General features: G+C 38.7%; 1 protein-coding gene across 1 annotated transcript in view; it reads left to right on the top strand.

Moving 5' to 3' along the window:
* Positions 1-2,667: 2,667 nt before the first annotated feature.
* Positions 2,668-12,424, top strand: part of Smp_127880 (hypothetical protein) — a gene marked incomplete at both ends in the record, with an annotated part of 14,656 nt that continues 4,899 nt past the window's right edge. Inside the window, one exon of the mRNA XM_018798615.1 lies at positions 2,668-2,775. Coding sequence (XP_018653539.1) covers positions 2,668-2,775 — 108 coding nt within the window. The remainder of the gene's footprint in view (positions 2,776-12,424) is intronic.

A 12,424-nucleotide genomic window follows, 5' to 3' on the forward strand; every position in this document is an offset into this window, starting at 1 on the left:
CGAAACGGCCGTCCAGTGCTTCCTGGTTTTCCATGGTGGTCTAGCTTCAATTGACTCATGATTTCAACTATGAAACAAGGTAATTGTTGATTGATATTACAGTTAACATATATGCCAATAATCTCAGTTAACTAAAAATCATGTAATCATTTCACAAAACTTTATTATATACCATCATACTTACTTACGCCTGTTACTCCCAATGGAACATAGACCGCCGACCAGCATTCTCCAACCCACTCTGTCCTGGGCCCTCCTTTCTAGTTCTATCCTATTTTTCACTCTTCTCACATCTGTCTCCATTTTTCGGCGTAACATGTTCACTGGTCTTCCTCTTTTCCTTTGGCCTTCAGGATTCCATGTGAGGGATTGCCTTGTAACGCAGTTGGGTGATTTCCTCAGCCGTCATACTACTATCAATTTCCATAATTATCTTACATTTCTTCTTGATGTCTAATATATTTCATCTTTTCAAAGCATCTACTTCAAATCTAAAATAATATCAAAAAAAGTATTTATATTTAAACTAAATGACTTAATGAAGATGTAGAGTTAGTCCATGAAGTTAATGTATGTTGATTTGAATTATTGTAGATAGGTGCAGACTGTCTGCCTGTAATCTTCACTATAATTTTAACTAATAGTTGAAGATATTGAATAAAATGGCTAAGAATTGATTGAAATGATGAGAATATTTCAGACTTTTTCTTTCCATAAGTTTTGAGTTCTCAACATACTTAGTTACTTACGCCTGTTACCCTTCGTGGAGGAGCATAGGTCGCGCACCAGCATTCCCCATGCAACCCTGTCCCGGGCAATCGTTTCTAGTTCTTTCCAGTTAACATTCATTCTTTTCATATCTGCTTCTATTTCCCAGTGTAACGTGTTCCTTGGCCTTCCTCTTTTCCGCTGCCTTCAGGATTCCAAGTTAGGGATTGCCTGATGATGCGATTTGGTGATTTCCTCAATGTATGTCCTATCCGTTTCCAATGTCTTTTCCTAATTTCCTCTTCAACTGGAAGCTGGTTTGTCCTTTCCCATAAAACGCTGTTGCTGATAGTATCCAGCCAGTGAATGTTGAGTATTTTGTGTAGACAACTGTTTATAAATACTTGTACCTTCTTGACTATGGATGTAGTAGTTCTCCACGTTTCAGCTCTGTACAGTAGAACAGACTGTCTTGACGTTCGTTTTGAAAATTCTCACTTAGAAATTAGTTGACAATTGTTTTTAGTTCCATATGTTCTTCAATTGTAGAAATGCTTTGAGTTCTAAAGTTATCTTATAATATTCTCTTTCCCAAAGCTTTTTTATTACCGCTGATATTTTTACTATGGCTAGACAATATATATATTCTTGGACGACCTCTGTAAGATACTAAATTGACCATGAGAAACTTCAACCTCATACTCGGTTTGATATATGATTGTATGAGCAAACATTTACAATTTCATAGAACAAGGCATCTATGACCAATTGATGTGTATATAAATGATCAAGTTATATGGTTACTCCTACTCAAGATTTGATGACATGTCACAGACGATTGTAAAAAACCAGTTTCATATGTCGATTTTTCGTCTTATCAAATTAATGTGAGGAATTAGGACTTTTATTGAAAACTGTCATCAGGTTTAATGTTAGAATGCTGTTTAACTATAAGAATGAAAGAAATCTGAGCTAAAATCTAGGATGTGTTTCTTGAAACATCATTGATTCAACTACGAACAATAATCATGCTGTTACTACTTCTGCTACCCGGACATTTTCCTTGATAATCTCATCCAACTGTCCTTATATAGTGTCATAACAACTAGAACTATTGTATATGTATGTCAATTTATGTGTCTTTTTCTAACTGACCTGCTGATCATCATGTGAGCTATTAACAAAATGAATATTCCCTATGAACTTCTCTTCCTAATAAAAAATAACGACAAAAGTTTTATATATTTCTTTTAACTTTTCTAGTTGTTCTTCTCTCTTCATAGCATCCATTACCTTTCTCAGTATTGGGTTATATAGATTGTTGAACTTTATTGAAATCATGAACCGATCAATGTTAGACTACCAGTAAAAACATTGAAACACTGAATGGTTGTTTCCTTCTACTGTGGGACTCTTCGGCAGTGCACATCTACGACCTCACACTCATGCGTGAATTGAACACAGGACCTTTGGTGTCACCTGCAAACACTAAGTCTCTAGACCACTGAACCGTCATCTGACGGTTTTGATGACTAACTTCAATCAATCCACGACATTACGTGACCATCTTCCATTGTCTGAGATAGATACCTGTCTTTATCCGACACAAGTTGAACTCCACTAGTCACGGCTTCTCGCTAGAACTTCAGAAATTTTCTCTTGCATCTAATCACTAGTTAGCTCATGATCATTGTCAGTGTATGGTGTTAGGAATTACTCATTACTTTCACTTTTTATTATCTAAGCTATATTTTACATCACAGATTATAAAACATTTAGATCTCACTTTCAAATGATCTTTCCTATACATATAATACGTCCTTATCCTAAATCATCCTTTGACAGAATCCTATTCTCTTAAATAATAATAACAGTAAAAAGTGATATTAATCAAAATATTTTATTCCGATCAGCAATATATTTATTGATTGTTTTTTATTTCAACTTATATTTTCAGTGACATCAGATTCATGGAGTTTTTTCCGTGGTGTAACCTACTTATTTCGTATAGAAAATGATGAAGATGAATGGATCTATGATGAAGAACCACATGTGTCAAGACGAAAAGTGTGTTATTTAATAGGTTATTACTATTATTATTATTCTTTGTACCTTGTTAAATTTATTCACAAACTATTATTGTTCAATTAAAATATCCAGCTCAGAGAATGTATCTCTATCGATACCATCATCTGAAACTACTACAAATATTCATTTTGGTTTGATTAGTGTATGTATATTGATGTTGTAAAACACAACAATAAACAGTGGGGAAGCTTATTAATTGCAAGAAGTTACCAAGTATTTATATAATACATTTAGATAGTCTTCAACCGTCCGTTTGCATCTTCTGGTGTGTTCTACAATCTGAACTGTGTTCTACAATCTGAACTGTCTTCTTGACTGACCTTCAAGTGTTCTGCCAACGCCGTTCTTTTAATACACTTAACCTATTCGCTCTGTCCAACAGTTGTTGCAACTTCAACACCGTGTTCCGATACACTACTTACAAACATCCTTGTGAGTATATATATATATATATATATATATATACCGATTGTGTAATAAATTTGTCTTTAACCTGTACTCAAATTGTAGTTGCTGGTTGTCTGAAAGAAAACACCTTACTACTGTCACACCTCTGTACAGTCAGCAGCACGACTTCGGACCTTGGGTTTACTGCTTTTAGTCGTACCGCTCTTCAACCGACCTGTCTGACATGGTAGGACCTTGAGGAACGATTGTTCCAGCCAGTATATCTCGATCGGTTCATCAAGATAGGCAAGCCCGACCACCACGTCAAGGTAGCAGCAACGGTCGGGATATATGGACATGAAACGTTCAATAACAAAGTCTGAATATTTCATTTATAAATGGCAATATCAAATTTATATTAAAATGAAACTTTATCAAACAAACAATCGAGCATTTAAAGTGACTTTAGTCCTTATGATAACCACAAATGGGCATTCAATTAATTATGAATGCATTAGTAAAAATAATTATTTATATAATAATCAAGATCTATATTTAACAAGTTTGCGATAATTCATTGTAACTGGCTTCAATTATAATGAAGACAAGAACAATATGAAAATATAAATCAACAAAGTCAGTCAGCTACAATGTAGGACCAGGCACATTTATGCATCGGTCCAAGTTGCCATAGCGCGTTAGCACAACAAGATAAACACCGAATTCATAAAAGTAGTTAATTTAGTGGTGTTGATAAATAAAAAAAAGGTTATATATAAGGATATAGTATAGGAAGACAGATATGAAGCAATTTTAATCTCAAGGTTTAAGGGTAGACAGGGAGTGTTTACACTGACGCTATTGTGATCGATTCTGAGCCATGTCACGTAGAGTCTCCAACCATTGGTTACGATAGTCACGTGGGCCCCAACCAAGTAGTCTGCATCTACCAACATGACTTAGACTAAAAGTTAGTGATGCCACGTTTTGATTTGCCACCCCTAACTCTCTTCCAACCATCCCCTACACTAGTCAGTATAGCGTGTCGTGGTAATCGATGTTCAGGCATACGTAACACGTGGCCAAACCATCTCAGTCGATGAAGATTCATCACCTCAACAACAAAGAATCTACTCAATGGTCATTAAGTAATAATGAGTAGAGATAGTTAAAAGTTTTTTTTTGTTTACATTAATAATTAACAACCAATTCAACTTCTAGTATATAATTCAATTTAAACAAAATAATATATACACTAGTTACTTAGTATAACTTATTATTATTTGAATAAATTCACCTTCAGTTATCCACAAACTAGACTCTTTTGTTCATTTCAAAATATATTCATATTTAAATGTTATGATGAACCTAAACAAAAAACAAACATGTACACTCATATTTATTTAGTCTGATTGTGTTAGTGATTCATTCATATTATATTGTATTTGATAAATGCAACTGAAACTATCTATATCGTTGCTACTACCTTGACGTGGTGGTCGGGCTTGCCTATCTTGATGAACCGATCGAGATATACTGGCTGGAACAATCGTTCCTCAAGGTCCTACCATGTCAGACAGGTCGGTTGAAGAGCGGTGAGACTAAAAGCAGCAAACCCAAGGTCCGAAGTCGTACTGCTGACTGTACAGAGGTGTGACAGCAGTAAGGTGTTTCCTTCAGACAACCAGCATGACAGCGATGCTGCCTTCCCACAAGGAGGGGTGGGGTTAGAAAAGGTCGACCCTAAAAATGCACACCTCGCCTTATCCCACGGATATCCGTCTCCGGCGGTAAGGTTTTTTTGAAGAACGGAGCTAACACAAAAACTACCCACAAAAAGGTCGTGTGTGACCGACCTCAAGCAGTTGTCCCTTGGGCACTGCGGTCACGCTCTCAGGTCATTAAGACCACTTCTAACCCAATTTCCTTTTCAGGTACCTCTAGAAGAATCCTTCCACGGTGTGGGCAACCGGGAAGTGATAACTGCCCTCATACCTCTAACAACACTCAAGACCACTGTATTCATAATCAATCTCCTTCTTCACTTCCTACTATTCCTTCTACCTTGACTTTCAACACTAAACTTCCTGTTCCGGTTTCCTCCTCAAGTGTCACCATGGCCAACGATTCTAGTGCGCGAAACGCTGTCCCAGGTCTACTAAAACCTCGCTCCAAACTACACATTGGAGCCTTCAACGTACGTACCCTATGCCAAATCGGTCAACAGGCCTCCTTAGCTAAAACTCTAGAATCTCGTACCATTGATGTATGCTGTGTCTCCGAAACACGCATACAGGATCCCAGTGTGGTCATTCACTTGACCTCACCTCGCCAAAATGGACAGCCGACGAAATACACCCTCCGTGTATCTGGCGACCCGTTGGCTAGTTCTCGCGGACTTGCAGGTGTAGGCATAGCACTAAGTACAAGGGCAGAACAGGCACTACTAGAATGGATCCCCGTTAACAGTCGCCTGTGTGCTGTCCGGCTAAATGGCTCCGTAAGAACTCGGAAGGATAGGGACACACGTCGTTGCCTTTTCGTCGTTTCTGCCTACGCTCCCACTGACTGCAGCCATGATGAAGTAAAAGATGACTTTTACAGAAAGCTCTCTGAGCTTCTTCAGAAAGCTAAGCGCTCAGACATAGTAGTCGTAGCGGGTGACTTTAATGCCCAGGTAGGCAGCTTAAATCAAACAGAAAGACATTTAGGTGGGTGTTTTAGTATTCCGGCTCAACGAACCGATAATGGTGATCGTCTGTTGCAACTATGCTCAGACAATCGTTTATTTTTAGCAAGCACTAATTTTAAACATAAGGAGAGACATCGTTTAACATGGCGACCACCTGCACCAAACCAACGATGGACTCAAATAGACCATATTGTCATCAGTCATCGTTGGAGAGGCTCAATAGAAGATTGTCGCTCGTATTGGAATACTTGTTTAGACTCTGATCACGCTTTAATACGAGCTCGCATTTGTCTGCGCCTCAATGGACGCAGGAAAATTACACTAAGAAGACCCATTAGGATTGAACTGGAGAACGAGAAAGCCAAATGCGAATTCCAGAAACAACTGAGTTCACATCTAGGCAGTTCTGTAAACGAGACTGACCCAGATGCTGCTTGGAAAGACATACGAACAGCTGTGGAAACAGCAGTCACATCTATTAGTCATTTAAACCATAGGGCTCCAAAAAACCAGTGGATTTCCTCTAAGTCTATTTCACTGATGGATTCGCGTAAACTCATCCCATCAGGCTCTGAACACGACGAAGAGCGTAGAGAAATTAGATCTAGGTTAACTAAAAGTCTAAGGAACGATCGTGAGCAGTGGTGGGCAACGAAAGCAAAAGAGATGGAAAAGGCAGCGGCTGTAGGCAACACCAGGCAACTATTCAGACTAATAAAAGAAACCGGAATTAAGAAGTCAAGTGTAAGTGAGACAATCTCCGAAAAAGACGGAACCCTTATCTGCTCTCAACCTAAACGTTTAGAACGATGGGCGGAACACTTTAAGGAGCAGTTTAGCTGGCCTTCAGCTACTGCACAACTACCCACTATTCCCAGAAAACCTGAATGGAACATTGAGGTAGGCCCCCCGACCCTACTTGAAGTTCAAAAGGCTATAAGTAATCTGAAACGAGGAAAAGCAGCTGGTCCTGATGGATTGGCTCCAGAGGTCTTTAAATATGGTGGTCCAATTTTAGCGATTAGGTTGACTAATATTCTGGCTAAAATCTGGGAGACGGATGTAATCCCATCCGACTGGTTACAGTCACTGATTGTCCCAATATATAAAAAGGGGTCCAAATCATCCTGCGATAACCATAGAGGGATTAGTCTGACTAACATAGCATCTAAAATACTAGCCTAAATAATTATCGGGCGCCTAACTAAGACTCGTGAACTGCAAACACGAGAAAATCAGGCTGGCTTCAGACCTGGTCGTGGCTGTATCGACCACATATTCATCATTCGTCAAGTTTTAGAGCACAGACACGCTTATCGGCGTCCGACAATGATAGTTTTTCTTGACTTAAAAGCAGCATTTGACTCTGTAGACCGAGAGGTTCTGTGGCAGTGTCTGTCATTGAAAGGTGTACCTGAGAAGTACATAAACCTTGTGAAGGCTGTTTACTCGAACACTATTAGTCGAGTAAGAGCTTATGGCGAACTGTCATATGATTTTACAACCTCAAGTGGTGTCCGTCAAGGCTGTCCACTATCCCCGTTTTTGTTTAACTTCATTATAGACCTGTTGCTGCAAATAACACTCTCTTCGACTGAATCTACAGGAATTGATCTCCTACCAGGGGGACCACTAAGCGACTTAGAATACGCAGATGACATAGTCCTGTTTGGTGAAGACGCTGATAAAATGCAGAGACTTTGGTAGCACTGATTAACAATGTAAGCATGTTTGGGGTGCGTTTCTCTCTGTCTAAATGTAAATTGTTGCTCCAGGACATGCCTGCGTCAACACCCGAACTAAGGATAGGGAGTGAAGTAGTCGAACGCGTCGACAACTTCACTTATCTTGGAAGTCTGATCAGCCCTAATGGGTTGGTGTCTGACGAAATCTCTGCACGGATTCAAAAAGCTCGTTTGGCTTTTGCCAACTTACTTCACCTATGGCGTAGACGAGATATCCGTCTATCAATTAAGGGACGAGTATACATCTCATCAGTTCGTTCTGTTCTACTTTACGGCTGTGAAACATGGCCATTAAGAGTAGAAGATACTCGTAGGTTACTAGTATTTGACCACAGATGCCTTAGAAATATTGCTCGCATCTGCTGGGATAACCGGGTAAGTAATAGTGAGGTTAGACGCAGGGTATTAGGGAACGATGGTAAATCAGTTGATGAGGTGATTAATCTTCATCGACTGAGATGGTTGGGCCATGTGTTACGTATGCCTGAACACCGATTACCACGACGCGCTATGATGACTAGTATTGGGGACGGTTGGAAGAGAGTTAGGGGTGGCCAAACCAAAACATGGCATCAGTGCTTGAAGTCACTAACTTCTAGTCTGAGCCATGTTGGCAGATGCAGACTACCTGGTTGGGGTCCGCGTGACTATCGTAACCAGTGGTTGGAGACTCTGTGTGACATGGCTCAGAATCGATCACAATGGCGTCGGTGTATACACTCTTTATCTTCCCTTAAACCTTGAGACTAAAATTGCTTCATATCTGTCTTCCTATACTATATCCTTATATACAACCTATAATTTATATACTACTACCAACACTAAATTAACTACTATTAATCCGGTGTTGATCTTGTTGTGCTAACGAGGTATGGCAACTTGGATCGATGCATATATGTGCCTGGTCCTACGTTGTAGCTGACTGACTGATATCAAATAGAGTATTTTAGGTAAAATTTAAATGAATGAATAGTTTGAAGATAGTTATTGAAACTTTTAAGTTCTATATCATGGATTGATTTTGATGTCGCTTTGTTCTCTGAGCTGGATGATTTGGTCATGAAGCTTTCATCGTTCTGCCCCCAAATGCCCTGGTACGACCAAAAGTGGGGAGAATCCGCTCACCCTCTCGAAATGCTCTCACATGGCCACCCTTATATAGCCTCTGCCAGAGAAGTCCTACTCACTGCCTTCTCGTGGCGAGGGTGTTGTTCACGAAAGTGAAAAGACGAAAAGCGAATGTCTGGCACTTTAACCGGGTTGGTGGACACGGAGGGACCACCTAGGGGAGTTGGAAAACCCTGATTCCAAACTAATGGTGCACATGGGCTCTAGTATCCTGAGGGAACAAATGGCCTATGAATCAATAGTTGGTCACCGGCTACCATGGGACTGCATCTCCTCACGATGTTCCACTAACTTGTGGATTAGACCGTTAGGTGAAAGACTCCGGTTGTGGCCCCCTAAGAAAAACCATCTGCTTCAGTTCGGGCACGTGGGCTGTATCACAGCCCTCACACAAATCGAATGAGATTCGTGCGGCGCATATATATCTGGTGCTTCCTTGTACCACTATTTGTGTTTAAATAAATAAATAAATTTCATCGTTCTTCTGAACGACATCATCAGAACAAACTTTGGGTAGAAGTAAAGTGTTTGAATTTCTCTAGATATGGTTCACAGCTTGTCATATACACCTTGATATTGATTGGTTCTTGTTGACCTTAAATCTGTCATGGTTTATTTCTTTGTTTTGATTGTATCTCCATTCAATTTTACGCAAAGTAAAGGATGAAATGACAAAAGAAAACAAACCAAACATCATCTACAAAATAAATTGTGCCAACTACAATAAACACTACATCGGACAAAGCGGATGCCCTCTTCATCTTCGCCTACATGAACATCAATTACCAGTCAAACACTATGACATTTCTTCACCTATATCAATGCACGTGGACAACTTCGGCTGGAAAATTGTGGAGATTTTGGATAGAGGAAATTCCAAGAACACCAGAGAATTTTTAGAAGCTTAGCACTCAGATAATTCAGCAATAAACAAGCACATTGAAATCAATCCAATTTATCAGCCAATCAAGAAAATTATGCAGAAACATAGAAGCAAAAATCAAACCAATAGGAGAAATAACCAAAACAAAAAAATAAACAGTAACAGATTTAAGGTCAATAAGAACCAGTCAACATCGAGGTGCACAGAACAAGCTGTGAACCACATATAGAGAAATTCAAACACTTCACTTCTACCCAAAGTTTGTTCTGATGATGTCGTTCAGAAGAACTATGAAAGCTCCACGACCAAATCATCTAGCTCATAGGACAAAACTCCATCAAAATCATCCACCTGAGCTACAAATCTTCTCAAACATTTCAAAAGAATTGGTGAAATTCAGGAAATAATCTAAAGCCCTAGGTTCGATTCCTAGTATATATATATATATATATTGTACAGCTTTTAAAAATCAACGTTCTATAAACAATAATGATTATGAATTCAACAATTTAGGAAATCTGTGGTCATAATTATAAAACTATTTCCATAATTAAATTCACTTGGTATTGTTTGTTTGAATCTTCCCATTGATGTTTAGGACTGCAATCGATCAGTCTCTTATTGGTATATGTGCATACTGTGCGTATTGCCTCGATATAGCCTTAATTCACAAGCATTATAGACAAAGATGGACATTGGCTAGCAGTGGAATCCAGGAAGCGCTTGAACATCAACTCTGAGATGCACGTACAACCAGCTGACGAGTCCCAAGGAGGACGAAACGCGCATCCTGGATTCCACTGCTAGCCACTATCCATTTTTGTTTATAATTATTTCCATAACTAACTAAATTCAGTTTTTTTATATACACACATTTTGTTCAAAGTTTCAGTTGAAAATATGAAATTCAGTCGTTAGAAAGATTGATAAAAGTCTCAACTATCATCTTAAACTGGAACCTCATGATGATCACCAATATATCTAAGGATTACTTTATGCGATCACTTTTAAAACATCTAACAGTCAGAAGGGGTTTTGTGGAGATTTCAGTATTTTGCATAGTTGAAATTATCAATCAATTGAAGCTAGACCACCATCGAAAACCTGGAAGCACTGGTCGGCCGTTTCGTCTTATTATGGGACTCCTCAGTGGCAGTGAGCATCCACGATCCCGCACTCGAGAGATTCGAACCGAGGACCTACCAGTCCCGCTCCAGAGCACTTAACCGATAGACCGAGACTGGTAGGTCCTGGGTTCGAATCTCGCGAGGCGGGATCATGGATGCGCACTGCTGAGGAGTTCTATAATAGGACTAAACGACTGTCCAGTGCTTCCAGGTTTTTCATGGTGGTCTAGCTTCAATCGACTCATGATTTCAACATCTAACAGTATTTAGAAGAGTACTAAATTGTAAAATTAATGAAATCGGGTTTAACCTTGTAGTGACCCAGATTATATTTGATTTTCTCGATATTCACTATATTTGTGGTGACAGTTGATTTTTATAGTTTACATCTCGAACTGGCCTTAGTTAGGCACTCAATGAAAACCAATAAGTACTGAAGAGTTGTTTTGTTCTAGTATGGGACTACATATCAATGTGCATCCACGACTGTACCTGAGATTGAACCTAGAATCTTTAAGTTAAACCATTGAGTTGGTATTTAATAATCTACATTTTGAACTTCAATCAATTCAGGATATTGTACAATCATGTCCCAATGCTATCAGTAGGTAACTTACTCTTTAATCAACATCGTTATGATTTTATCCTACCTTGTTTTCTGTGTATTTAATCAAGAACCGTATCTATATTAATGATTTCTTCATAACTAGAAGACGATTGTTTGAGAACATTCAGTTTTGTTTAGTATGATCTACGTTTTCCTAACAGAAATCATTGATTTTCTTCTTCAATATCCTATGAATCATGTACCCAAGAACTCAGTTATTCTATATGCTAAAAGGAAGATCGATAGCCTATGTGATATCTTACTTCGTTTCTTCAAACTACAATGATTCAACAATCATCTTATATTATTCTGAGTAATTCAGACCATAGACTATATATGATTAGACACATAAAATCCAAAGTTCATAACAAACAATAAATAATCTATCTCAATATGTAGATAACTAGAACACTTATAGTCTAAAATTGAATAATAGCATTATAGATTATTCTTATTATAATCTATAAAGAGTTAATAGATTAAGAATGAGGGCTTAGAATTAGGACAATCTACAAAATACTATCAATCAACTGTTTAACAAATATATAGTTGAAATCATGAGTCAATTGAAGCTAGACCACCATGGAAAATCTGGAAGCACTGGACGGCTGTTTCGTCCTATTGTGGGACTCCTCAGCGGTGCGTGTCCACATATATACATATACATACACATATAAACATGTTAAAAGGATATTTATTATTATTATCAGTAAAGGATAGATAGATAGTGGCTAGCAGTGGAATCCAGTTTGACGCGCGTTTCATCCTATTTGAGACTCATCAGCTGGATGTACCTGCATCTCAGAGTTGATGTTCACTCTGGGACTCGAACCCAGTACCTTTTGCTTCAAACGCCACCGCGTTATCTACTTGGCCACTGAGTCCTGATAGCCACTTGCTTGTGCAATGAGGTGAAGTTGAAATTTACTTAGTATTGTTTGTTTGGATCTTCCCATTGATGTTTCTAGGACTGCAACTGGTCAGTCTGTAATTGGCATATGTGCATACTATGCGTATTACCTCGATATACTCTTAATTCACAAGAATTATTGGCCGAGT

The sequence above is a fragment of the Schistosoma mansoni genome, chromosome 7 (genome assembly GCF_000237925.1).
Source record: "Schistosoma mansoni strain Puerto Rico chromosome 7, complete genome".
In the NCBI taxonomy this organism is placed as follows: Eukaryota; Metazoa; Platyhelminthes; class Trematoda; order Strigeidida; family Schistosomatidae; genus Schistosoma; species Schistosoma mansoni.